The 23,749-nt window shown below is 44.0% G+C and overlaps 2 protein-coding genes across 9 annotated transcripts in view; one reads left to right on the plus strand and one right to left on the minus strand.

The window, feature by feature from the left end:
* lzts2a (leucine zipper, putative tumor suppressor 2a) overlaps window positions 1-4,866 on the plus strand; it is a 40,596-nt gene extending 35,730 nt beyond the window's left edge. For all 3 annotated transcript variants that reach the window (XM_030070033.1, XM_030070035.1, XM_030070034.1), the window contains 4 exons: window positions 162-308; window positions 497-1,018; window positions 1,290-1,394; window positions 1,507-4,866. In XM_030070033.1, the coding sequence (XP_029925893.1) occupies window positions 162-308; window positions 497-1,018; window positions 1,290-1,394; window positions 1,507-1,689 (957 nt within the window). In that variant the 3' untranslated portion in view covers window positions 1,690-4,866. The remainder of the gene's footprint in view (window positions 1-161; window positions 309-496; window positions 1,019-1,289; window positions 1,395-1,506) is intronic.
* A 47-nt stretch (window positions 4,867-4,913) lies between these two features.
* On the minus strand, window positions 4,914-22,841 carry pdzd7a (PDZ domain containing 7a). Of its 6 annotated transcripts, none has more exons than XM_030070029.1 (16): window positions 22,786-22,841; window positions 21,415-22,175; window positions 20,505-20,642; window positions 20,167-20,341; window positions 19,547-19,723; window positions 18,967-19,114; window positions 17,670-17,730; window positions 16,508-17,047; window positions 14,838-14,993; window positions 14,059-14,231; window positions 13,135-13,226; window positions 12,954-13,045; window positions 12,673-12,741; window positions 10,452-11,132; window positions 9,732-9,832; window positions 4,914-6,315 (listed from the first exon to the last, which is right to left on the minus strand). In XM_030070029.1, the coding sequence occupies exons 2-16, from the start codon at window positions 21,605-21,607 to the stop codon at window positions 6,142-6,144; spliced, it is 2,970 nt and encodes a 989-aa protein (XP_029925889.1). In that variant the 5' UTR covers window positions 21,608-22,175; window positions 22,786-22,841; the 3' UTR covers window positions 4,914-6,141. The 6 variants fall into 6 exon arrangements, with proteins under 6 accessions (XP_029925889.1, XP_029925888.1, XP_029925890.1 ...); XM_030070028.1 differs by having other exon boundaries at window positions 21,415-22,350; window positions 22,786-22,836; XM_030070030.1 differs by lacking the exon at window positions 22,786-22,841 and having other exon boundaries at window positions 16,508-17,044; window positions 21,415-22,666.
* Window positions 22,842-23,749: the final 908 nt, after the last annotated feature.

The raw sequence follows: 23,749 nt of genomic DNA on the forward strand, positions 1-23,749 counted from the left end.
AACATATCTACTCCACTGTAAATGTATGAAATATATATGTCATGCAATACTGCTGAAAGCCTCAAAAGATCCTCTCCTCATGGCTTTGTGCCTTTCTATACTTAAATATTTATCTCACTTTATAAAGTGGTGAATAAATGTGAGTCTTTGCATGTCCTCAGGTATTTCAGCTACAGCAGGAGAAGAAGAAGCTGCAGGAGGACTTCTCCTCTTTGCTGCAGGACAGGGAGACCTTGGAGAGGAGGTGTGCCACCATCCAGAGGGAGCAGACCCAGCTGGGGCCACGCCTGGAGGAGACTAAGTGGGAGGTAAGTTAGAGTCAGACACTGGGGCGGTGTTGGGTCAGAGGTGAGGCTTAGCAGACTGTTTAAGCTTTTAAGCGTATAAGCTAGCTTCAAGTAATGACTAGAGATTGTTGTTTTGAAATTCACAATAGCACCCTGTGCTCACTGACACACAAATTATTTTGGGGTTTTCACTTTTTCTGTCTCCTCAGGTGTGTCAGAAGTCAGGAGAGATCTCCCTATTGAAGCAGCAGCTGAAGGAGATCCAGTCAGAGCTCAGCCAGAAGGCAGGGGAAATCGTGGTGCTGAAGGCCCAGCTCAGAGAGGCCCGCTCCGAGCTGCAAGCCAGCCAGGCTCGCTCCCAGGAAGCCCAGACTGCCCTGCGGACCCGATCTCTGGAGCTGGAAGTCTGCGAGAACGAGCTCCAGAGACGCAAGAGCGAAGCCGAGCTGCTGCGAGAGAAAGTGAGCCGCTTGGAGGACGAGTCAGTCCGCCTGCGTGACACTCTGGCCGGTCACAGCGGACCCTCCATGCCTGGGAATCAGTGCCTGGCCAGCAAAAGCCAGTGTATGGGCATGTCCTTCCAGCAGGGGCGAGGCATGGCAGGAAGGGGTGGTCCCAGTCCCTCGGTGTACCGTGACGGGGACGACAGTCGTCTGGCCTGGGGAGGGGAGAGTGATGAGGCCAAGGCACAGAGGCAGAATGCAGAGACAGTGCTGGGACTCAGGCAACAGGTACGTTTTTATGCTGTTGTGACTTATGCAATGAGGCAATGCAGTTTTTAAGGATTCATCCATTTATTTGAAAAAATGTAAATATGTGGTCATAAGTGCAAAAGGCGGGAGGGTGCTGTCACATGACATTGTCTAAGAAGGCTGTCTCAAACTCTGCTATCAGCAATCAAACAATGAACTTTATTAGGACATTTCCTGTTTGACAGCAGTAAGATTAGGAACCTTCTTGTGTTTGAGACAGACCATAAGATTTCCTCTTTCATTTTACAAGGTGGAAAGGCTGAAGGCTGAGCTCATGTACGAGAGGAGGACAAGCGAGGAGCAGCTGTCAGGGTTTGAGGATGAGAGGAGGGTGTGGCAAGAGGAGAAGGAAAAGGTAAGGAAGAGGAAATCATTCTCTGGTGTTTCCATTTCTTCTGTCATCCAGAAAATCATCAGAAGTGAGTAGGAAAATACATATATTTCTGTTTCTACATTTTCCCCCCCAGGTAATCCGCTACCAGAAGCAGCTGCAGCAGAACTACATCCAGATGTACCGTCGGAACCGGGACCTGGAGCGGGTGATGAGGGAGCTGAGTCTGGAGCTGGAGAGCAGGGATGTGGAGGACTACGACATCCACAGCGGCAGCAACGACATCCACTTTGAGGAAATCGCCGCCACTGAGATCTGAAAACACACACGCACACACACAAACACACCTGTACACGCACTGAAACATGCACACACGTACTCCCAAGTACACTACCAGCACTCACAAAGGACTCTATTGCCACAAAAGATGTAAACCAAACATTGAACTCCAGGCCAAATACTGCACTGTCCTCGACATGGCTTTACCTGGACCACTGATCAAGTCACCATCCGAGGACTGCACACTGTCAAAAGGGAAGATCTCCCAAAGGTGCATTCTCATGTACTGTATTGAATACTGTCCCCTTTGGCAGCCTTCGTGGGTCTGATTATCCAACTACAGTGCCAGCACAAAAACTCATTTTCTTCAGTGGGACTTTGAGATTCCAGAGGAAAGCATGTGTTTTCTCAAACCACACTCAAATCAGGGTATGCAAACCAACGGGAACTTCAAGCAAAAATTATGATGAGAAGATGCACAGTTATCTGGTTTTTAACGTGGCTGCACGTCTCGAGGTAGCACACAAGGTTGAACACCCGGCCACCAGCACATCATGATGGCATCTTTACAACGGCTTCATCGCCACCACTGCTGGCCTCTAATGATGACCTCATCACCCTCGGTAGTGTGCTTATGGTAGGAATGATGACGACACTGCACTCCATCTCCACCTGAGCGGTAAAGGGAAAACACCAAATATACAACATCTGCTGTTTGTATTCATTTGGTGTTCATCGGACTGATATAGTTCAAAGGACACTTTTTTGGCTTGTTTTGGAAGTCTTTCCTCAGCAATGAGCATTTGAAAAGAAATGTATTGTGACGGTTGTCACTCCAGAGAAATGCAGTATGGCGGTCACCACCGGCATCTTAAGAATCTGTTCGCCACGGGGAAACCTGGTGTTGTTTTGCACACATATCTTGCTACTTTCTGTTAGGGACACAACAGTTTTCCTTACGAAGTGGATCATCAAACCTCGAGCGAAGCCAGTTTTGACAACGGCTCTTGGTTTGCTTACATGTGGACATTCTCCTCTGTCATTTTCCCAAACCACCACGCAGACAGAAACCAAACGTTCAAAGGAAATGCTTTATTTGAACGCTGCTTGACCTATCTAGACCACCAACAGTCACACGCTGTTGCGCTCTGTCAGTGTGTCAACTCATTCAAAAACTCTCAATGCCGTGAGCTCTTTTTTATATAAACATTTACATTTTACAAACATGTAGCACCAGGAAGCATACCGTAGCATGGGAGATAGCACCACGACACTGATAATTTCCGTTCTCTGTTTTTCTCTGTCTTTCTCTCTTTGTCTTTCTCTCTTTCTGTCTCTTCGTCTCCTTCAATTTACACAACGCAATTTTGATAAGCAGTTGAAAGCATCTCAGTGGTTAGGTGACCATTATAGTTATCAATGTTGCAAAGGCAACTGAGAATGGAGCATATCCTTTGGTTTGGTCATGTGATATCACTGAGAGATTTCAGCTGGTGGTGTTTGAACTGTAGGCATGCTTATTCAGAGTTTCCATTTGCTTCCTATCCACTTTCCTTCCTCCCATTAGCACTACTTAGTTCGCTTTAGCTGGCTCAAAGCCAAATAATATTTTCCAAGTCTTCCTAGTCTCCCATAGTCTGTAATCCTCACCGACTGATATACAGGTAGTGAGAGCGGCATGCCTGCATGTCTTTGTTATTTTGGATTCTAGGAGAGGCTGGTTCAGATGATGCCGGGGGTTTGTTGTAAGATGAGAAATGACACATACAGTAGAAGTAGCTCTCATACTTTACGCCTTCAAGGCAGGCAAGCTATTAAAGCACTCCAGCAGACTAAATCTAAACAAGTGGGAAGCATGTTAACATTTGAAGCTGATGACTGTTCTGTTTTCTAGCTGGAAATTTGCAGATTATGCAGGGCCGTGTGTAACATTGAGCATGGCGCGTCTATATGAAAAAAAAAAAAAAAAAGAGTGGGATGAAAACTATTGTGTTTTATTTTACAGAGTCTATATCAATGAATAATAGATAAATGGAAATCTATATAATGAAGATGATGTTGTATATTTTTTTATATATAGCACCTGAAGATATTTTGTTGTAGTACTGGTATCAGTGTGGGTTTAATATACAAAGTATAAAGACTTATATATAGCTATCACATGCAAATGTTTCAAATGACTGACAATTTTAAATGGAGGGGGACAGCGTAGAAAAAGCTCACCTAATACTGTAATGCATGAACATTTGTTTACATTATATAGTCTGTGTGACACAAAAGTACACTCTCTGATGACCAACCTTGTGTGGCTGATAAAACTGTTGGGAGCTCTTATTTTTGAGCTGTTTCGAAGTAATCTGTTGTCTCTCCATTTTGAATGATCTCTCATTTGACTGTCAATAATATCACATCACCCCATACTGTCATCACTGGGTTGCATATCGTCAGTTTATCATTGCATGAAACGTTTTGAAGGGCAAGTGTAGGCCAGAGCCGATCCAAATAAAGGCATTGTTTACTTGGAAATTCAGCTGAATAATGTCAAAAGTAATTCATCAAACCTCTTTTTGCCAAAACACAAAATTGTTTCCCAAACTGATGTTAAACTTTTAAGTATTAGACTTGTATTTTATATGGCATGACTGCATTCACTGTGGTTTCAGAGACTTAGCAGATGACTTGAATTCTGCACTGTGCATATTTGTTAAAATTTGTTATAAACCTGATGAAGATGTTTTTGAACGGAACAAGTTGGCCAGTCACGTTCACTTGCGGGAAATATTAACCAACCCCAGACTGTTATTTAATCACCACCGATACAGCACAGGTACAGATTACCAACAAGCACAGATGTTACAAACCAAACTGACCCGCCCTCACAAAATATCTCACTGCTCTTCATCATCACATAACCGTGTCGTGTAAATATCTAAAACACTAAATGGTATAACAGAGTGACATTGTCTTTTATTCAGACAAAATATCTATTTCAGATGTAGCCACTGTGACTAGACCAAAGCGACGTAACACGTTTTTTTTTTTTTTTGTGATGTTTTTTTTCTCTCTTCCTTTTTTGTGTGCATATTTTTATGTTCCCTTCTGTTGTGTCCTCATTAATTCATAGAGTATGTAGTTGTTCATGTATATTTTTATGTGTAAATTTCTTGTACAAATGACTGTGGTTTTTAATTAAAAGAACAAATTGTCACATCTTAAAGAGATTATTGATTTTCTGCACAAAACCAACCAGGAACACAAGAAAGGTGAGGAAAAGTAGACGGGGTGAGCATTTATTGTGATCAGTTCAAACATCTAGAGTGCATTTGAGTTGTGATAGGCATGAGGGCATGGATCCACTTTACTTCATCAGTATTAGACATGATTACATGAAATTACAGTGGGAAGTGAAACATATTCCTTTGACCTTTTACATGCGTTTGTTGAAGCCAATCTGGAGCAACATCTTTTTCAACGTTCACCCTTTTGAGAATGTAAGGCACGATATTCCAGTCACCTCGATGTCTGTATCTCCTCTGCCCTACTCTGGTTTAAACTGTGCCACTGGCCTCCATGTCCTGCATTTCTCATTGACATGTTTTTCCAGCTCCTCCACATGTCTGCATAAGCTCAGTCCACAGCATGGTGTAATTAAGCCTCTAAAGTGGCGGATTGCTCCAGAGCACAAGCACTTCTGCCAGAAAAATACAGCACAAAAATACTGAGCAGCAATTTGTAATAATCCCCCCAGACATCCACTAAACCCAAACTATCAGTTTTGACATAATACAGGGGTTTAATCTGGGTATAAATCTATAAATCTCATAACGCAGGCTGGAGTAATCCCCCTCTGGCAGCCCTGCAGAGCTGGTGGACTGAGATGCTCCAGCTAAGAAGTGCAGACCACTGGCTCCATGATTCTCGACAGTGCTCAGGGGTTACTGAGAGGTTGCCACGTGTCAAACTGTGGCACAATAAAATCCAGACAAGGGGACTCACATCATTGCTTTCATGAGCGGTTCTTTAGAAAATAACATACGCTTTGTCCGCTTAATTTACTACGTATGCCTTTGGTCTTTGTTCTTTCTGTCATTTTAAAAGCTTTGCTAAAAACGAATATTACAAAAGTTACACAATATCGATATCGATACCTCAACAACACTGTGTCTCATTTCATCGTAGCAAAAGTAATTTATAACAATTTTTGATCAACTTGCACAACTGCACCGTCATTGTTTACCTTTCTTTTTGACATATTTCCTGGCACTTCCCGTTGCAACCTCTATCATTTATAGAACTGATCCCGCTGCGCATTAAGGAGAGAGCGTCCATTCCTCTCCACTATCACTGGAGCACGGCCTTCCAGCACCTCCTGTTTGCAATGCCCATGCTCTCCCAGGAATAAAAGGTTTTAGGGAGACAGTGATCAGTCTTGTTCCCAGCTGTCCTTCACGCCCGGGCGCGGCGTGGGTGTGAGGCGGGCAGGGGAGGTTAGTCAGCGGGCTCCCCTGGGGCTTGTGGGGGCAGTTGGGACCTTGGGGACCTTGACCACGAACACCATCGGGTCTTTGGCCTTGTTGCTGAACGACCGGCGAATTACGTCCACCGCATGCTGATGAGTCACTCCCTGCAGAGACTCGCCGTCCACGGACAACAGCTCATACCCTGCCTGCACGGGCACGAACACACACACAAACAGGTAAAACAGCGAAATCAGCAGACAGCACCTAATAATATGCAAGCAATTTTTTATTATTTAGTCCGCTCAAAAATAAGCGTTCTTCATTTTTCATCATTCCTTGTATCTCCATTCACCTATTTCCCCCTGCTCTCCTTCTCCTTTTCTTCCAGTCATCCATCTCTCTCCAGAACAACAGAACAGACAGTTTCCATAAATCTGCACTGACTCTCTCCCTTAGTGAGAACCTGATTTATGCCAGAGAGAATTGGGGCTCTCCCATTACTTTAATGTATTCACACTGAAGGCCGTCACTAGTGTACATATAAAGTTTCCCCTTCAGCACAAGGTTGTTGAAAAAAAGTACATGTACAAAAAGACACACACACACACAAACACATGCACGCAGTTGGGACCTCTCACTGATTGTTTCCTGCAGGATGAGAGCAGATTGTGGCAAATCTTTGTAACCCTGAAGAGAGGAACTTCCTCTGATGTCATCCGCGCTGGCCGAGGATGCACCTGCCTAACACGCTCAACCTCAGCAAAGGTTTGCGACACACGGCCCAGACAGAAAAAACACAAGGCCAATGGGCATTGTTGTGCCTCTTTCCCTTTCCCTTGCCATTCATTAGATATGAATAGATATTTTCCCTTTTTCCATTCTATCTATTATGTCGAGGTACAAGCAAGCAGGGGCAGAGGGATCTAGGTATATGGGAAGTGCTTTCAACTTTGTAGTCTGGATTTTGCTCTGACAGGTTTTGTTGCAGCTCATCACACCAGCGGTGTTGACCAACAACGCTGTATCTTTCCATGAGAACAGTATCAAAAGATTTAGATCCATTTAAGCAAAGTGGAGATTTAGAAAGTGCTTTTTCATTTTTGAAAAGTAATTTATTTGAATTAAATAGATCAGAACCTAATCTGCCCCATCCTCTCCATTTATGGAGTGTATTTAGGAGGCTTCCTCTTTCTAGCCAATAGACATCATTGTCTAAAAATAGCATGCGTCATAAAAAAGAAAAAAAAAAAAAAAAACTCCTGCCTGCATGCAAGGATCTGAAGATCTTTTGTACTGAGGTTTACGAGCTATTACAAATACTAACAGCTGGATTATTTAGATGAGGCAAGGAGAAGTTTTTGTCTGTGGATCACTTTGCAGTTTAACCTGTGACTGACGAGTCCAGGGCTCTCAGTTCGTGAACATGCACCACACCCAGACAGACACACAAAGAAAACTCATGCATCTCATCATAAATGTCAAAACTGTTGAACTTAATTCCCATGTTTTCTTGTTTAATAACAGACAAGCACAGAAAATGAAGATACCAGTCTAAATGAAGCAAATGGGTTTGAGTGGCCCTAAATACAGTCTGTATATATACGCCCAGCCGGTCATCACATACCAAAGCACTCACTTTGCACGTTTATCCTGTGAGTTAAAGGGACAGTTCACCCAAAATACAAAAAAGATTTTTTTTTTCTTACCACTCGTGCAACATTATCATCCAAATAGTTTCAGTGGGACTTGGTGAGGCTGACAGTCTGCCATGATATCCCCTGTCGCCTGGCACACCAGTACAATGGGGTTGAATGGGTATTCATAAATGGAGCCCAAACAGTCAAAAAGTGACGTGACAAAATGAAGAGCAACAGCTCTTTCCAAAAACAATGACACGGATACCCGGCATAATTCCTAGAAGCTGAAGTGAAGAGTTGTGTTGGGAGCTGTTTCCTGCTGAAGGACACCAGCTAACTTTATTTATCTACCTAATGAGTACAAATCCGGTGTTTTTTCAGCAGGAAACCTCGCCACTGAAATGTATTTATCTACCTAATGAGTACAAATGCAGTGTTTTTCTGGAATGATTGCACTTGGGCTAAGTTGGATAAAATTTGCTTAGTTTTGTTGTGTGTTTGTATTTTTGGTGATCTGTTCCTTTAAACACAAGCACATGACACAAAAAAACATGCAACTCTTGTCTACATTTCCGCTGATAGAGGGAGAAGGTGGCAAGGGGAGTAACACACACACACACACACACACACACACACACACACACACATGCACACAAAAGACACATTCTCCACTGATAGCGTGTTATCATCTGGGTCTGAGGAGACAGGAAGCATGTTAACAGTGGGCTGCAGTGGTCTCACTTCCCTCTGCACTCACAGTGTGGGAGATAGCACAGAGCCGGGCAGCTGATACGGCCTGGCTAACACGCAGCGTCTGCAAGGTGTGAGGCCGAGACAACAGACAGCAGTCAGCTACAAGCAGAAGCAGCTACGAGTCAGTGTCTGAGGCTGACCGACCTTTCTTCTCATCTTAACGGCCTCAATCTGTTTTTCCAGTCCTCCTCTATTTGCCAGTTTATGCTTTTTGCACAAACCAATATCCTTCTCATTTTCCGTCTTTGCCTTTCCTCCACTACTCCAGCTGTGTTCATCTTTTGCTATCCCTCCCTGTCTCTTTGCATGTCTTTTCTTGTCCTGTGTGTGTGTGTGTGTGTGTGTGTGTGTGTGTGTGTGTGTGTGTGCATGCGCATGTGTGATTGAATGTAACCACAGACAAGTTTTCGTCTATAGGGGTTTGGGGGCAAAGTTCTTGGAAGTTGAAAGGCTTAGCCGATACTCGATCCCCAGAACGTTTGATACTGTAATCCTGCATGCTCTTGGACCTGGGAAAGGTTGTCACTTGATAGCAAACTGTTAGGAAACACACACACACACACACACACGCACACACACACATACACAAACATACACTGCATACACCAGTGCAGCTACACACACAGACCTATCTTTGCACGTTGAGTAATGCTTCAGACATCACCCGCTCACTAGGCAACATTTCCTCACCCACACAGACTCGCCACCACACACACACACACACACACACACATCTCTTTTCAGGTATTTTCATATGATTGTTTCTTGACCGCTCGAGAACACCTCAAGAGTTTGAAAAATTAGCCTCTGGTGTGTGTTTAACTGTGGCGAACAGGGTTGACTGTTAAGTTACTGTGCAGGCAATATATTACCAATACATTAGCAGACCAGCATCCGTGTACCTCATCAATAATGAAGGGGACGGGCCACTTGAGACAGCCCTGCACTCATCTCCTCTCCACTCCTCATTGCACACCTACAGCACAGCGCGTCCCTCACACACAGCCACTTATTATAACGACTCATAAACACAGCACAGAGGACAGACAGGCGGTCACGACACTCTCCAGCCAGGATGGGTGGCTGCTGTGCCTTTAATTCACCGTGATTTCAAGGAACAAACGTGGATTCTTGACATGTCTAGGGGGAAATCAGGCATCTTTGCTTTCTCTTTCTACGACCCTTTCACTCCTTGTACTTCTTTCTCCCTGTCAGCTGCCATCACCACTTACCTGTAGAACCTCATTTGTCGAGGCGGCTCCTCCAGGGAAGATCTTTTCAATCTTCACCATGGGCTGAACCTTAGACTCCATACCTCCAGAGATACTAATACCTGTGAACACACAGGGAAACAAAATAAACTGAGGATCAGGCTGGCACATCAGATTCCTGTCTTCTACACAGCACTTTAAAAGGATAGTTGTTTTTTTTTTGACATAAGGTAATATGAGGTACTGGTCACCTACAGGCTCCTGTGCAGACAAAGCTGGTGTTTTCTTTTGTAGATACAGACTTTTTAGCTTGTTTGTTGTGGATTAAAATGTGTTTTTTTGTTAGCTGAAGCTGTTTGTTGCTGTTGTTGTCCTCCTAAGCTGAGACCGCCTGGGAGATCTACGTGCAGAGGACTCAATGCCTGAGGTTATGTCCATGCAATGACGTTGGTCCATAATTTCTACATACACTTATACTTAACTATACCGGACATATATTGCAAGGTAAGGGATATATTTTGGTAATTTGACATTATAAATGCTTTTAAATCTTCCAAACTCCTTTTAGTTCATCAGTAAGTGATGCCCTGACCTCTACTGGTGATGTAATGAACACAGGAATGAACACATGTACAGCTTCACCCAGGGCACCCAGGAGTGCATCCAATTTCAAAATGTCAATGCATGCAGATTAAATTTGAATCAAAGTGTAAACTGTGTGCAGCCCTCTGCTCTACTCACCTAGGGACTGCTTGGCCTTGGAAATGGTCACAGTGGTGATTTCATATTCCTCAGGTGGAAGGGTTTTTCTTGTTTTTGCACAGTGACCGTTATGTGTGTGTCCATTCAACAGTGGGCTGCTCCGTCTGCCCGCAGAGGGGCTCCTCTCTTGCTGGGGCTCGAATACATCAGCCAGAGGCGTCCTCCCCCGCCGCTGTGAAGGGACATGCACACTCACCTCCGTGTAGCCCTCCTCCCTCCTCCTTCTGCCATCTATGCTGTCGGGACTCGCCTCCCTCCTCGCTCTGCCGTGTCCGTTTCTCACAGGCGACCTGCCCCGCTCGGGGGTGGGATCTCCTCGGTCCGACACAGACAACAAGGAGGCCTCATCATACCGTGGCGCCAAATTCTCTCTTCTGTGTGGGGAGTGTTGGGGTTGGCAAGCACGCTGGGTGCCGTGTGGGGATTCTGCGAGGTAAAAGCTGCAGGAAGGCGTGGGGCTTGGGGTACGGGAGCGCAGGGCAGAAGGGGTGTAACTGTCTATGGGCACGTCCAAGAGAGGGGTGAAGGCACGGGAGGGTGGGACGAGGCCTGTCTGGTGGCGAGACACACGCAGTCGCTCCAGTCGCTCCTCAGTCAGCTGACGCTCCCTCGCTGCATCCTGGCTGCGTACTGGCTGGAGGTGGAATCCACCTCTGTAGTCTGGATAGTCATACACACACACACACACACACACAGTTGTGTTTCCATCACTTCAGAGGACATTACATTGACTTACATTCATTTCCTGGAGCTTTATCCTAACCTTAACCCTAACCACTACCTGCCTAACCCTAATCCTAACCCTAACCTTAACCTTACCCTAAAGTTATCTTACCTTTAAATCAAGTCTTCACCCTAAAATTAATGATTTTCACTAAGGGGATTTGCTTTTTGTCCCCATAAGGGAGGCGAGTCCCCACAACATGACTGTGTAAACAGATTTATGTCCCCACAACATTAGCAATACCTAGACACACACACACACACACACACACACACACACAAATTAAGACCAACTTTAACCCTGCAGTTCCACTATATAATACAGTAAGGTACATTCTCACAAAGCCAGAAAAAAAACCACTTCTAAATCTGGAGCTCCACAGCACTGTATCCATCTGGTCCCATTGTATTGTGGGGCTAGAAAACTGTGGCACATTGGAAACCCGACCAAATCCAAAAAGAAACGATAGAGATTTGTGGGAAAATATCTTAACATTAAGAGAAGAGCACATATAATGAGCGGAAGCAATTCCCAAGACTCAACTGTGACAGTTTCTTCAACTTGTGGATGCTTGTCTGCATTGATTAAAAGACAAGGATTAAAACCAGAATATAGGCTGGATGTGTTTCAGTATTTTGTAAAAAGTCTATATATCTCTGGGAGTGAGTTGTGTCACTCCTCAATGGGATAAGAAAGAAGAAGAAGAAGATAGAAGGAACATCTGCCATTCACAGCATGCCCGAATCTGCATCTCAGTCTCTTGCTATGCGAGGTCTGCCACCTCAGACTGAAAACACCAACCAGCTCAGTCACCTCTGCACTGTAGGCTTCTTCCTGTCAACCCACTGACCCAAACCTGTGACCGCAGAAAGCGAGACGGCTGTGGTCACTCAGAAATGGAGGTAATGATTTTGTCCAGCGGCTCTGTGACTCTTGAATGGGGCCACTGACTGACAAGCCCTCAAGCAGCATCCCTGTATTGTTGAAGTACCACACTGACAGACCAGGCATGTCTAAGACTCGGAGTCAGCTCTGTCCTTTCTGCAGCCCACAGAGGTGTAATACAAGCCTCAGCTACAGTACAGGCACAGGAAACCTGAGCTACAGTGTGTGTGAGCGCGCGCACGTGTGTGTGTTATAAGGACAGTTGAGTGGTTATGTGTGTACGGCATGCCAGGGACAGGATATGGTGTGCATATGCAGGTGTTTCACTTTTACACTCCGGATATGAGACAGGGCAGGAAAGGAGTGAGGGAAGGAAAATAAGAGTGAGAAGGAGAGGACACAAAAGGAGAGAGGGATCAGCCCCTCATGTATCTAATATCCCTCTGGGATCAGGGAAAGGACATCGGCCAGAGGAGAGAATCTGACAGAGAGAGAGTGAACGGATGAAATACAGAATATAGAGGATTCATTGGAGCTGATTTATCTCTACACATACAGCATGCATGCATACACTCACGAGTGTGAACCTACCTGGGACAGGGGTGATGAGGTGGCGTCGGGGGGTTCCACCGCGAGGAGAGCGTAGAGCTGGAGAGCGCACTGACAAGAAACATGCCAAATATTTTAACAAAACATCAATAAATCTCCATACATTCCTTTGCACATGCACAATTTAATGTGCTTTTTCTCATTCCTGCAGCTCTTATTCTTTTCATTCTTTCATCCCAACAGAAAATTGTTTTTTGAAGTCTCCTTTTATGCAAAACAGAGTAAAACTAAATGCATAATGTTGTGTAAATGTACTTGCTCACCAGAACGACTCTTGAGAAAATCATAGGCCTCCAGTTCAAAGGGCATGACCATGCTGTCAAACCGATCCAGCTCAGATATAGGGATCAGCATTCTGCAGGGGACGTGAGCGGACTCAGTCAGGTCTGCTTACTCACAGATAAACTCATACACACACACACATATACACACACTACATCTCACCTTATTTCTCTGAACAGCAGCAGCTTCTCTGGCCTGTCTAAGATTGCCAGAAGGGGGCGCACAAGGTCCTCAACCACATTGTCTAACAAAAACTGATACAGATTATAAGATGAAGAAGAAGAAAAGAAAAAGAAGAGGGAGAACCAACTTGTTAGATATTTCCAACATCAATTGTTAAATGGATTTTCTAGGAATAAAATAAAAATGTTTAAAAGTCACAGTCGTGTTTCCTCAAAAGGCTTATGATGTGTTGTGAAAAATATATTGATGTGTGGTTAAGTATTGGACATTGTATTAGTTGCCAAGGGGCGACAAGATTTTTCAAAATAGAGCATTGGGTTGAAAATGATCCGATACGTACTGTTATGTGTGTACTGAATGGAGTCATGTTAATGGAGAAAGGACGACACCTTCCTGCCTAGACAACTCCTCCAATCAATTACATCCTGAGGTCTTTTATATACCACTAGAATCAGCCTCCACTTGTAATACATTTCTCATATCCCTCCATCACCCCATCTCGATCTTTAGTGCTTGATAAGAGGCTTACAAGGAGAGTCACATTGTGTTCTAAGTAGGGTCCGCTATCTTATGCAGAGTGGTGCCAAAGGACGGGCAGAGTAGAGTACAGAGAGTAGCTGATGAGTGTGAATTAGGGAAAGAGAGACAGGGGGATCAGATGATCACTGATATTTGATCCTAATCATAAATGACAGGCCAAATCCGTCTTTTGTCACAGCCGCTGCGAGACACATCTATCACCTTGACACAATGCTGCACAAAATCCCCTAAAGCCTTTAAATGGACTGGCTAATTTACAGACACCTGGGGCAGGAACACCAATGTAAAAAAAAAAAAAAAAAAAAAAAACAGGACACCACCACTCTGGTGTCTGACGAGGTCATTTTCAGATCAAGAACGTACCCGCTGACAGTGTCTCATCACGGCGGCCACCTCATCCTGGCTGAGCAGCTTCCGGGCCATGTCCTCCACCTGCTGCAGGACCTCGGGCCGGGCCGGCAGGCTGCTGTCCCTCATCCCAGCACGGGTTTCCCTCGGGGAGCTCAAGAGCTGGAAGGGACGACTCCTCTCCTTCTCTGGGGAATTAAAGAAAAAACTCCAGTAAATAAAGCTCTGTCTGAAATGGAAATGTGTTTGCAATGTAGTAGGTATCCATCCTAATATACTATAACAAGACAATTAGTCTCAAAATCCTATTTTCTAAAGAGAAATTAAAAAAAAAAAAAGCTGAGACATTTTGACCTGTTGACACTACCTCTTCACCAATGGTCCACTAGCGTAAAGGGAGCACTATACTACATTTTATTTGATCTATATTAGTTCAACTTGTTGTCACTTGTTACAAAAAAAAAATCCACAGCAAGTGAAACTACTGCACATTACACACCTCTCTGGCAGTATTTTCACTTGTTTAAATGGAACAGGGATCACCTGTAACACTAAAAAAGATATTTTCCCTCCTACCTCTAGTGCATTTTATCCATTTAGATAGTTTCTATCTTATTTTACACATACCGTCAGTGGGAAAAGATCATTACATAGACTCAACCTCAACAAAAGAAGTGGTTAACTTTTGCAGAACATGAGGAGAGGGGGTTTGGGATGCTGTCTTCAGTGTTGTGAGTATACAGGGAGGGAATGAATGCATCATGTGACACATTTGCACTTTTTTTTGCCCTCACCTCTGTCCACATGGTGGGACGGCGACTTTGTGCGACTCTTGTCCTTGCGGTCTCTCTTGAACAAGAGGTTGACAAAGGTTTTGGAGCGCCTCAGGGTGGTTTTGCCCTCTGCCGCGCTCCTCTCCTTCTGTTGTTTCTTCTTCTTCTGCTTGTCCTCTGGAAGCAGGGGGCCAAACAGTCCATTACGCAGGCTGAATCCGCATAGATACATTTTTCCAACCCAGTGACACATGGATGCTTTTATCAGAGTGAAACCTGATGTAAGAGTCTGTGCAAACCCTTTGGTATGTAAATTTTTTTCAACTTTCAAAGTGCAGGCAGTTACATGTTGTTTTTGCTACAATTACATTGTGTTCACATGACTTCTTTCTTTAAGTGTGTTGAAACATTGCAAGAGCGGGACACTGTGCATGTCTGTGTGTGTTGTCGAAAGCATAATTCATTTGTCTTTGCGTGGCTCCATACATACTGTTAGTCAATAACACTGGGTGATACACACTGCTATATGAGTACAGACTGTTCATTTCTCTTCCAGTCAGCTTCTCTGTTCACAGCAGTAAATCTTCTACTGTGGAAAGTGACACGGTAATATTGATGAATTGTAGCTACACCATCCTGAACACAAGCTCACCTATTGCGAGCACTACAGGGAAGTGCTCAACCTTACATAACAAATGTCCAATAAACCCAGGGCCTTGTTTCTGGGGCTATGAAAGGGTTAGATAAATTGTAAAAGAGAGGCACAACAACTCACCTGCTCTGTGAACAGCTGGATGTATGTTTCTTCATATTTGTGGGCTAATTTAATTGTCACGGAGGTGTGACAAGTGAGATTAAATGCCAGGGATTAACCGTGACTCTAAATTAAGTCTGTGCTCTCGGAAAAGCCTTTTTTAAGTCAGCAGTAAAGAAGAGGTTGTTTTGGTTTACTTCCCGGAGAAATAGAGGACTGAAGGGTCACTGGCTGGTCAGCTGACTGATGCTGTATCCTGTTACCCAGTGAATGTAGGTACTACCTACTGAATCAGTGAAACCGCTGCACCTAATTAGGCCAATTAATTGATTCAGGTCAAACTAGACCTACATGTTGCACTGTGATTCTTGATGGGCAGACAACCCCAGTGGAATGGCTTAGGTGCATTTGCTGGTGTGATCAACAGTATTTGCCATTTTAAAGCAGCAGTTCTCCCAAAATACAAAAGGAAGAAAATATTTCCTCACTTACCCCTTGTGCAATCTATCAATTTCTGTGTGATTTAAAGAAGTTTCCAGTCTGCCATCACCTCACCTGTTTTCCAGCACCCCAATACATTGGGGCTGGATCAATCCATCAAAATGTACATGTGAAAATAAACAGCTCTTTTTAAAATCAATGAAACAGGCTCCTGGTATAATCCACAGCATGTGGGGTCAAAGACTTTCCTTTGGGATTACTTGCTGCTGACAAACCCCAGAAAACTGTAGTTATCCACCTCTAATGACAACAAATTTGCTGCGGATTGATGCAGTGTGTCAGTGCAATCTATATATATATATATATATATATATATATATATATATATTACAGTAAGGGAAAATGAAAATAATTTTATATATATATTTTTGTATTTTGGGGGAACTGCTCCTTCAAGGCAATGCAATATAATCAATACTACTTCCGCAGCCCTCACCTGTCACGATGGTGTGGCTCTGCGAGCGTCTGATAGGTTTCCGTGGTTTGCTCAGAGCCATCAACACCTGCGTCTTCGGAGAGTCTTTCGCCACGTCCTGCTCACCCGACGATAGCGTCCTTGACCTCGTCCTGCCCCGCCCTCCCTCTCCAGCTCCTCCCATTTCCCTAGGCCCCTCCCCTTTCCCACGTATCACAGTGTCCTTCAGCAGTAGTCTGGCACCCACATTCCAGCTGGTTTCTGTGGAAACCGGCCTGCCAGGCTGTTGTGATGCCTGAGGCGAGGGGGGCTCTAGGTAGTTTGGAGGGTGGGGGTCAGTCTGTATGGCAGTGTCGGTGGTGCGCTCGATGGTGCTGGGACGTCGAGAGCTGTCCTCTGTAGAGATGGCAACGTCTACCATCTCAGAGCCAAAGACGGGAGGGAAGAGGACCTGGGAGAGACCACTGACGGAGCTGAGAGGGGTGCTGGAGGATAACGAGGAGGCAGAGGAGTAGGAGTCTGAGCCCTGAGAGGAAGGTGCAGGGCCTCCATTGGCCACTGTTGGAAGAAAAAAAAAGAAAGCAAGTGCTTTAGGAAACCGACCAAGTGATGCAACACAAGTCTTACAGCCTCTGCTTAGTGCTGACTGGCACCTGCCTGAGCTTATGCCCTATTAATACCATTCAATCTCTGAAGCAGAGAACATGAGCCCAAGTATGTTTTTTCTTCCTTTCTTTTAATTCCTCCCCAAAATGACTTTGCATCTTCATGATCCTTGTGAGAATAAACACCCAAAGACCCAGATGTCAAGTCGTGCTCTGTTCCAGACGACTGAGTTGCCTTTGACTACACACCGAATTAATCCCTGGCTATTTTCAGAACTAGTCATATCAAAGAGAAAAACAGGGAATTTGAGGACTGTGAAGAAAATGCATGACAGGGATTTTAGCATAAGCAGGCCAATGTTCAACTTTTCTTTGCATGACTTCCAAGTAGGATACAACATGTGGCCTTGTAAAGAGAAATGAGAATTTACACTTTAATATCTTGCTCTATAACATCTAGTGCAGCACAATTACCATTTTAAAAGTTGATAGGCTGTTCAGCTCATAATCTTATTCAGAACTTAACATCACCACCATCTATCTCATGAATTTATATACTTTTGGGATAAAGGACATACATGTGTCTAGCCAGCTGTACTCTGCCACCATCTCCTTGTACGCAGGGTATCTTCCAGCTTCCTGTAGAAATGAAAATCAGCATCACCACCACCACCATCATCATCATCACCATCATCACCACCACCATAAATCTGTTTTAGAAATTTGTTTTTAAAATGTAGGATCTTAAGGTTACTTGGGATTTTTCTATTAATTTTGGCATCTTCTATTAGCTTCTATGGATAACATATTTGACAGAAGGCCATTTTCATTTGTTCATATAATGTGGGACTTTTCTGTTTTCATTGTATCTGTTTGTTTTCTGTCCTTTGATCACACTGCAGGGCTTGCTTTGATGTTTTATGTTTTATTCTTCAGTATATTTTAATTTGGTGCTTTACTGTTTTTTTTTTTTAATTTCATTATAAGGCACCTTGTGACCCTGATAAGAGTTAGTGTCCCGTATCCTCCCATATGGACCTTAAGGGATCGTCTCACTGATAGTCACCGCATTTGCATTTAAGGTCTAAGAGACGCCACTCTCTTCTCCCCCTCTATGAACCTCCACAAAAGTCTTAAAGGACCAGGTGTGGAGGTGTTTAGTAACCAAACCCGGGCTCCACTATGTGTGATTTTGAGCTGTAACACGGTTGAACAGGGGATTGAAGGAACACATAAAATGAGGCTTTCTGCTGATTATAACCTGATCCCTGACTGCCTTTGAATAATGAACACTGTCCCTGGCTGTTTTTCACACATGGAACCTGAGATCAGAGGAGTAAAATGAGCACACAGGAATGTCAGACCTAAGAGAGCACACATCCACATAGTCGATCACATTCACACAGCCTACACGCAGCCCACCCCCATCATACACACACATACACACCCGTGCACACGCACAAACAAGCAATTCCTCTATCTAAAAATGACACGAGTGAAGTGGTGCGCCCTTGCACCCATTCATTCACACATATAAGGAATTCATCGGCAGGAAGCCAGCTGTCTCTTTAGCTATGCAGGCTCATTCTGTCCCACTCCCTAGAAGAGCTGGTGTTGTTTAACCTGCTGTGACATTCATTAATGTGTCAGAGCACTTAGACTGCCCAATCAATCGTTATGTTTAAACCCTGGCAAATGATTTCTCTTACGTCACAGTTTTACATGATATTGTTTTGTTTCAGAAAATGAAGGTAACTCATCCTCCCTTTTTCATATTGTGTCTATTTGGGTATATAAGTTGTGTAAAGGCAGCCAGCAGGACACAGTTGAGACATGTATTGACTTAATTATAATTATTAAAAAGTTGCCTCTCACCTTAATGGTCAACATGACATGTGTGTGGCTCTTCAGGACCTCAACTGCGTTGCTATGGGTGATATCGTCAAAGCTCACCCCATTGGCTGCGAGGATTTGGTCACCCATTTTGATGCCATGTTGCTCAGCTAGACCATCTGGGTCCAGCCTGAAGAGAACACACAGACACACACACACACAGCTTTGAACTCATGCTAAAAAATTCAAAACTCCAATTGAATGTATAATGGGATGTTTGATTCCTGTAGGGATATTCTGTTTGCCACCCACCAAGGAAGGCAAAGCACAAAATGAGCTAGATCAGGGGTTTTTAAACCCTTTCATGTTCCTGCCCCCCAAGTTGACTTTCATTAAGCCGCAAATCCCCATTTGAACTGATTTTGCCCTCAGAACCCTAATATGAAAAGATAATTTGGTTTGTGTTAAGTATTAAATTGTTCCGATGTGTTCACTTAAACACTGACAATTAGATGTAAATTGTTGGGGTTAAAGCATAATGTTGAAAATAATCACTTTGAATCCATTTTTAGTGTATATTAAACACAGTTGTGTGTGTTTCCCACCCAGACTTGGCCCATACTTAGAAACATATATTCCCAGGCCAAACTCTTTGCCTCCTCTGATGTTGAAGCCCAGACAGAAATCATCTGACGTGGTGTAGAGATGGACGATCCTGCGGAGAGCGCTGTCAGAACTGGCCTCCGACGGCGTGCGACCGCTCTCTTCCACCACCATCCTCCTGTGAATCAGGTCCACCCTACACACATGTGCAAACACCTTAGACATGATGACCACACACACACACATGCTACGTGCAGAAGGGTAGACACATACTCACACACACTTCATCCCAGTTCCCCACTGAGCTCAGCCCTGTCAGTATCAGTTAATCAAGTAGCCATAAAGGTCACAGTGGTAATCCATCCAGCACACCACATGAAACCAAGATACCCCAACAGCAAGATAACAGTTTGAACTTCGCTCAAGAGACAGGACTACACACAACAAAAGCAATGCAAAGGTCAGGTGAGGTGAAAACAAGGTCGGGCTTCATACTTTACATAACAGGCTTCCCTTGTCTGCTACAACCAACGTGTAGCAAATTCAACACAGCCATCAGCTGGTTAAAAAGTGTTACATGACCTTTTGGGTATTTGGGCACCGAGCATGGAGGTACTCTGCTCAGCTGTTAAGCCTCACCATGTGGTCTTCTCCTTGGAGTAGCGGATGCCAGGGATCTTGCCCACCCGTCTCACCACCATCCTCAGCCTGTTGTTGCCTGTCAGGACCTTCACGGCGCTGCTCATGGTGATGCTCTCCAGGCTGATCCCGTTCACCTCCACCAGCTTATCACCCACACACAAGCCCGCCTGCTCTGTAGACACAGGTGGAATTCAGCAGCAAATCAAAGCAAGTACACATAAATAAAAGCACAGCATCACTACAGCAAGCACACACAAACAAAAATGCTTTGTCACCAAATACATCTACACAGACAGGCGGGCACACATACACACATAAGCACACACTGTGCTTACCTGCTGAGCTGTCGTCCTCCACCTTGCTGACAAATATGCCGAGGCCGTGTTCAGACCCCCCACGGACGCTGAAGCCCAGACGCCCATCTGGAGTCTTATCGACTGTCACCGTGTGAATATCTTCACTGTCATCCCCACCTACACACACACAATACACACACATGCAATGCCAAACCACAGAACACACACTGACCTTTATCAGCCATCATAACCTTATATGCATGTATACTTCCTGTTAACACTGAATAAAGAACAAGTAAAGGGTTGTCAAAGGGTTGTTGACTTTCTTGTCTCTAAGTTATATTGTATATTACATAACTCTGATTAGGACCTCCTCATACGAGTGTAATATTCACTGCAATAAAATCTCATATTCACTTAAAATGTCTTCAACATACGGAAAAGTCAGCTAATAGGATGAGATAATCCCACTTGTCTCCACTGAAGTTTCACTTGTTTCAGGATTGTTTGGGGGAAACGATATGAATGTATTGCAACAAATTGGAATAAGGCAGATCAGATCACAAGTATCAAAAAAATTAGAGTAGTGAGTTATGCTCAGTTTATTAGCATTAGAGACACTGACAGAGTTTTCCACCTCTTTTTAGAACAAGATTTTAATACTGAATTTGAGACTAAATGACTTGATGAAATGGGGATTTTTTTTTTACATTGTTTATCAATTATATAATACACATTCAATCAAAGTAACTATTATGCCCATCATAGCAGAGGGGAACAGTAGAGGCTGGCCAAGATACAATTTTAAACAAAATGCCAGTATCTGCCAGATATATCAAACTAACTCTAGTGACTGAATGACCGACATTTACCTTCTGATGACCATGGCAGCACCCATAGTAAACACAGGACAGTTATAATGACTGCATCTGACTGTGTACAGACTCACCATCAACAGGTGCATTGATAAGAATGACTCTGCCCATGGGTGAGGAGGATCTGCCCCTGTGGCGGTGCTGCTTCATCTGCATGTAGCGCGGGGCTGCCTGGGACCCCCCTGTCTGGCCTCCGTTGTGGAGGTGGGGGTGGCCCCCTCCATTCGTCATCTCCCTCCAGCCAGAGGGGTGAGAGGAGTGAGCCATGCTGAGCCTCCAATTCCCCTTCCTTTAGTCATCCAGACAAGGGGAAGTCTGAGTGCTGCTGTGAGGATGGAGGAGGTGGACACTGCCTTTTGGGGAAGTGGGATGGAGGCTGAGGGGGGCTCTCCAGTATTTGATGGTCCAAGCTGGATGATGAAATAGGGTGACCAGATCCCATTCAGAATGGAAGGGATGGACCCAGTAAGTCACAGAGCAATGTCATCCTCTGTTAGATGAGATCAGCGCTACTTGAATGAAACCAGTTTCAAACCATGAATAAGTCATGCTGCCTTACTTTCTAGATGCAGCACAACAACAAATACTCCAAAAGAAAAAAGTTACAGTCCATGATTGAAGATTGGAATCTGGGTGTCCTAACCCAAAAGATGGGCTCCTAATTATCCCAGCAGATTGAATGACTTGATGTAGCCCTTTTTTCCCCTGTGAGCTCCAACGGCTTGGCAGGACACAGCTTCAGCCTTCGAACCGCTGTCCACACTCATCAGGCCTGCTCCTCCTGTTTTCCACACAGCCGTCAGCGAGCTGAGAGGCTGGGAGGCTGAGGGACGGTCTGCAAAGCAATCAGCAGTGCATGGTGACTCCCCTCGGGACGAAGACCAAGTCATGTTTAATTAAATGGACTGTTGCTGTGAAAATAGGTGGCACCAAGTACTAAAGTGGTCCCAGGAATTCCAGAGGAAAAAAAATAAATGGCCCTCATTTTGATAGCCTTATGGCCTGTAACTCTGCAGCAGAATAGAATAGAATAAAATAGATTTGAATAGAATAGAATAGAATAGAATAGAATAGAATAGAATAGAATAGAATAGAATAGACAAGTCCTCCTCGCGTGCTGTCATCCTATTGAACTTGACTGTCTTCCTGTTGATCAGCACCGCGGACAGCGCCCGGGAAGCGCTATCAGTCAACGTGGGCTGACATTCACAACTTTATATTACAGTTATCCAGTCATATTAATTCTTAAATAGTAATAAGTTCGACCTTTAGACTACCTGCTGACATCGTTACACTTTGTTATGAAGTTTTGCGCGCAGATTTTAGCAAAGCCCAAACTTAGCCCGTTTCCCTGGTGCCCTGTCGGCTACAGCCTACAATAAAACAGCTATTATATGTATCAAGACACGGCATTGAAACTACTGAACAAAGTGTAGCAGCTTTACCTGTGTCCATGTTGTGCTGAATGACCTCAGCTGCCACTGACACAAGTGCTGGCCCGCCTCGCTCTCACTCCATTGGACACCTGGAGTGTTAGTGCCCTCTCATTTGTTCTCCAGGTGACCATTGTCTTAGCAGGTGTAGGCCTAATCCTTTTACATAAGCCAAGAGCCCCTGGTGCATTAATCCTACACCAGTAATGTTTAAATTGATTACAACACATTAGAAAACAAATAATAACTTGGGTCTATTTCATCTTAGGCTATCCATATTTTGTTGTTGTTGTTGCTGTCTTTTGTTGTTTTTGTTTTTTCAAAACTCAGGAAACCCTCGTCATTTATTTTATTCCTATTGGACCCATATAGAGCCCATATTGGTTATCACGTGCTACCAAAGGGAAGCCTACCTAAGTCATAAGCGCATTAAGTGATGAAGGGTCGTATTCAGCCTTCTATAATATATGTAGATGTAGAAGTTACTGCCCCCACTCTTCTGTTGCGCCAGTTGGATGGTCTTCTGTTGCCATCTGTTGGACAGATCATACTTGGATCAGACTACAATGCAATAGTTGAAGGAGCAAAGTATACTAAGTTGTTCATTTGATTAAAATAATAATAATAAATGTAATGGAAATGTAATGAAATATAAGACTTTGGCCTTGAATAGATGCAAAACAAACAAACAAAACAAAACAAAAACAAAAACAAAAAAGATGGTCTGATCAGAATAAGCTATAAGTCTGTGTGGCTGGGCTGCTTTTCATTTGGAAAAAAAAAAAAAAAAAAAAAAAAGTACACTAGAATATTGAGACCTTAATACCACATATTAAGGTCTCTAAAATTTAAGATATCACAACTGTGTAGCTAATTTATAGTAAGCTACTGAAGGACTTGTCAAACTTAAACGTATATATTTCGTTTAAACGTTAGCCGAAAACAAGATGGTTAAGCTTGACAGGATAATAGGAGG

The sequence above is a fragment of the Myripristis murdjan genome, chromosome 15 (assembly GCF_902150065.1).
Source record: "Myripristis murdjan chromosome 15, fMyrMur1.1, whole genome shotgun sequence".
Lineage (NCBI taxonomy): Eukaryota > Metazoa > Chordata > Actinopteri > Holocentriformes > Holocentridae > Myripristis > Myripristis murdjan.

Bases quoted from the DNA above. Each gene is read 5' to 3' on its own strand.
- pdzd7a (XM_030070029.1), bottom strand. From the start codon at position 21,607: ATGGCTCACTCCTCTCACCCCTCTGGCTGGAGGGAGATGACGAATGGA. The intron at 17,731-18,966 runs GTGAGAGGCAAC...TCATTTCTACAG, and splicing joins ATGTCATGTTGACCATTAAG to GAAGCTGGAAGATACCCTGC. The intron at 12,742-12,953 runs GTGAGCAAGTAC...GTTTCTTGTCAG, and splicing joins TTTTCTCAAGAGTCGTTCTG to TGCGCTCTCCAGCTCTACGC.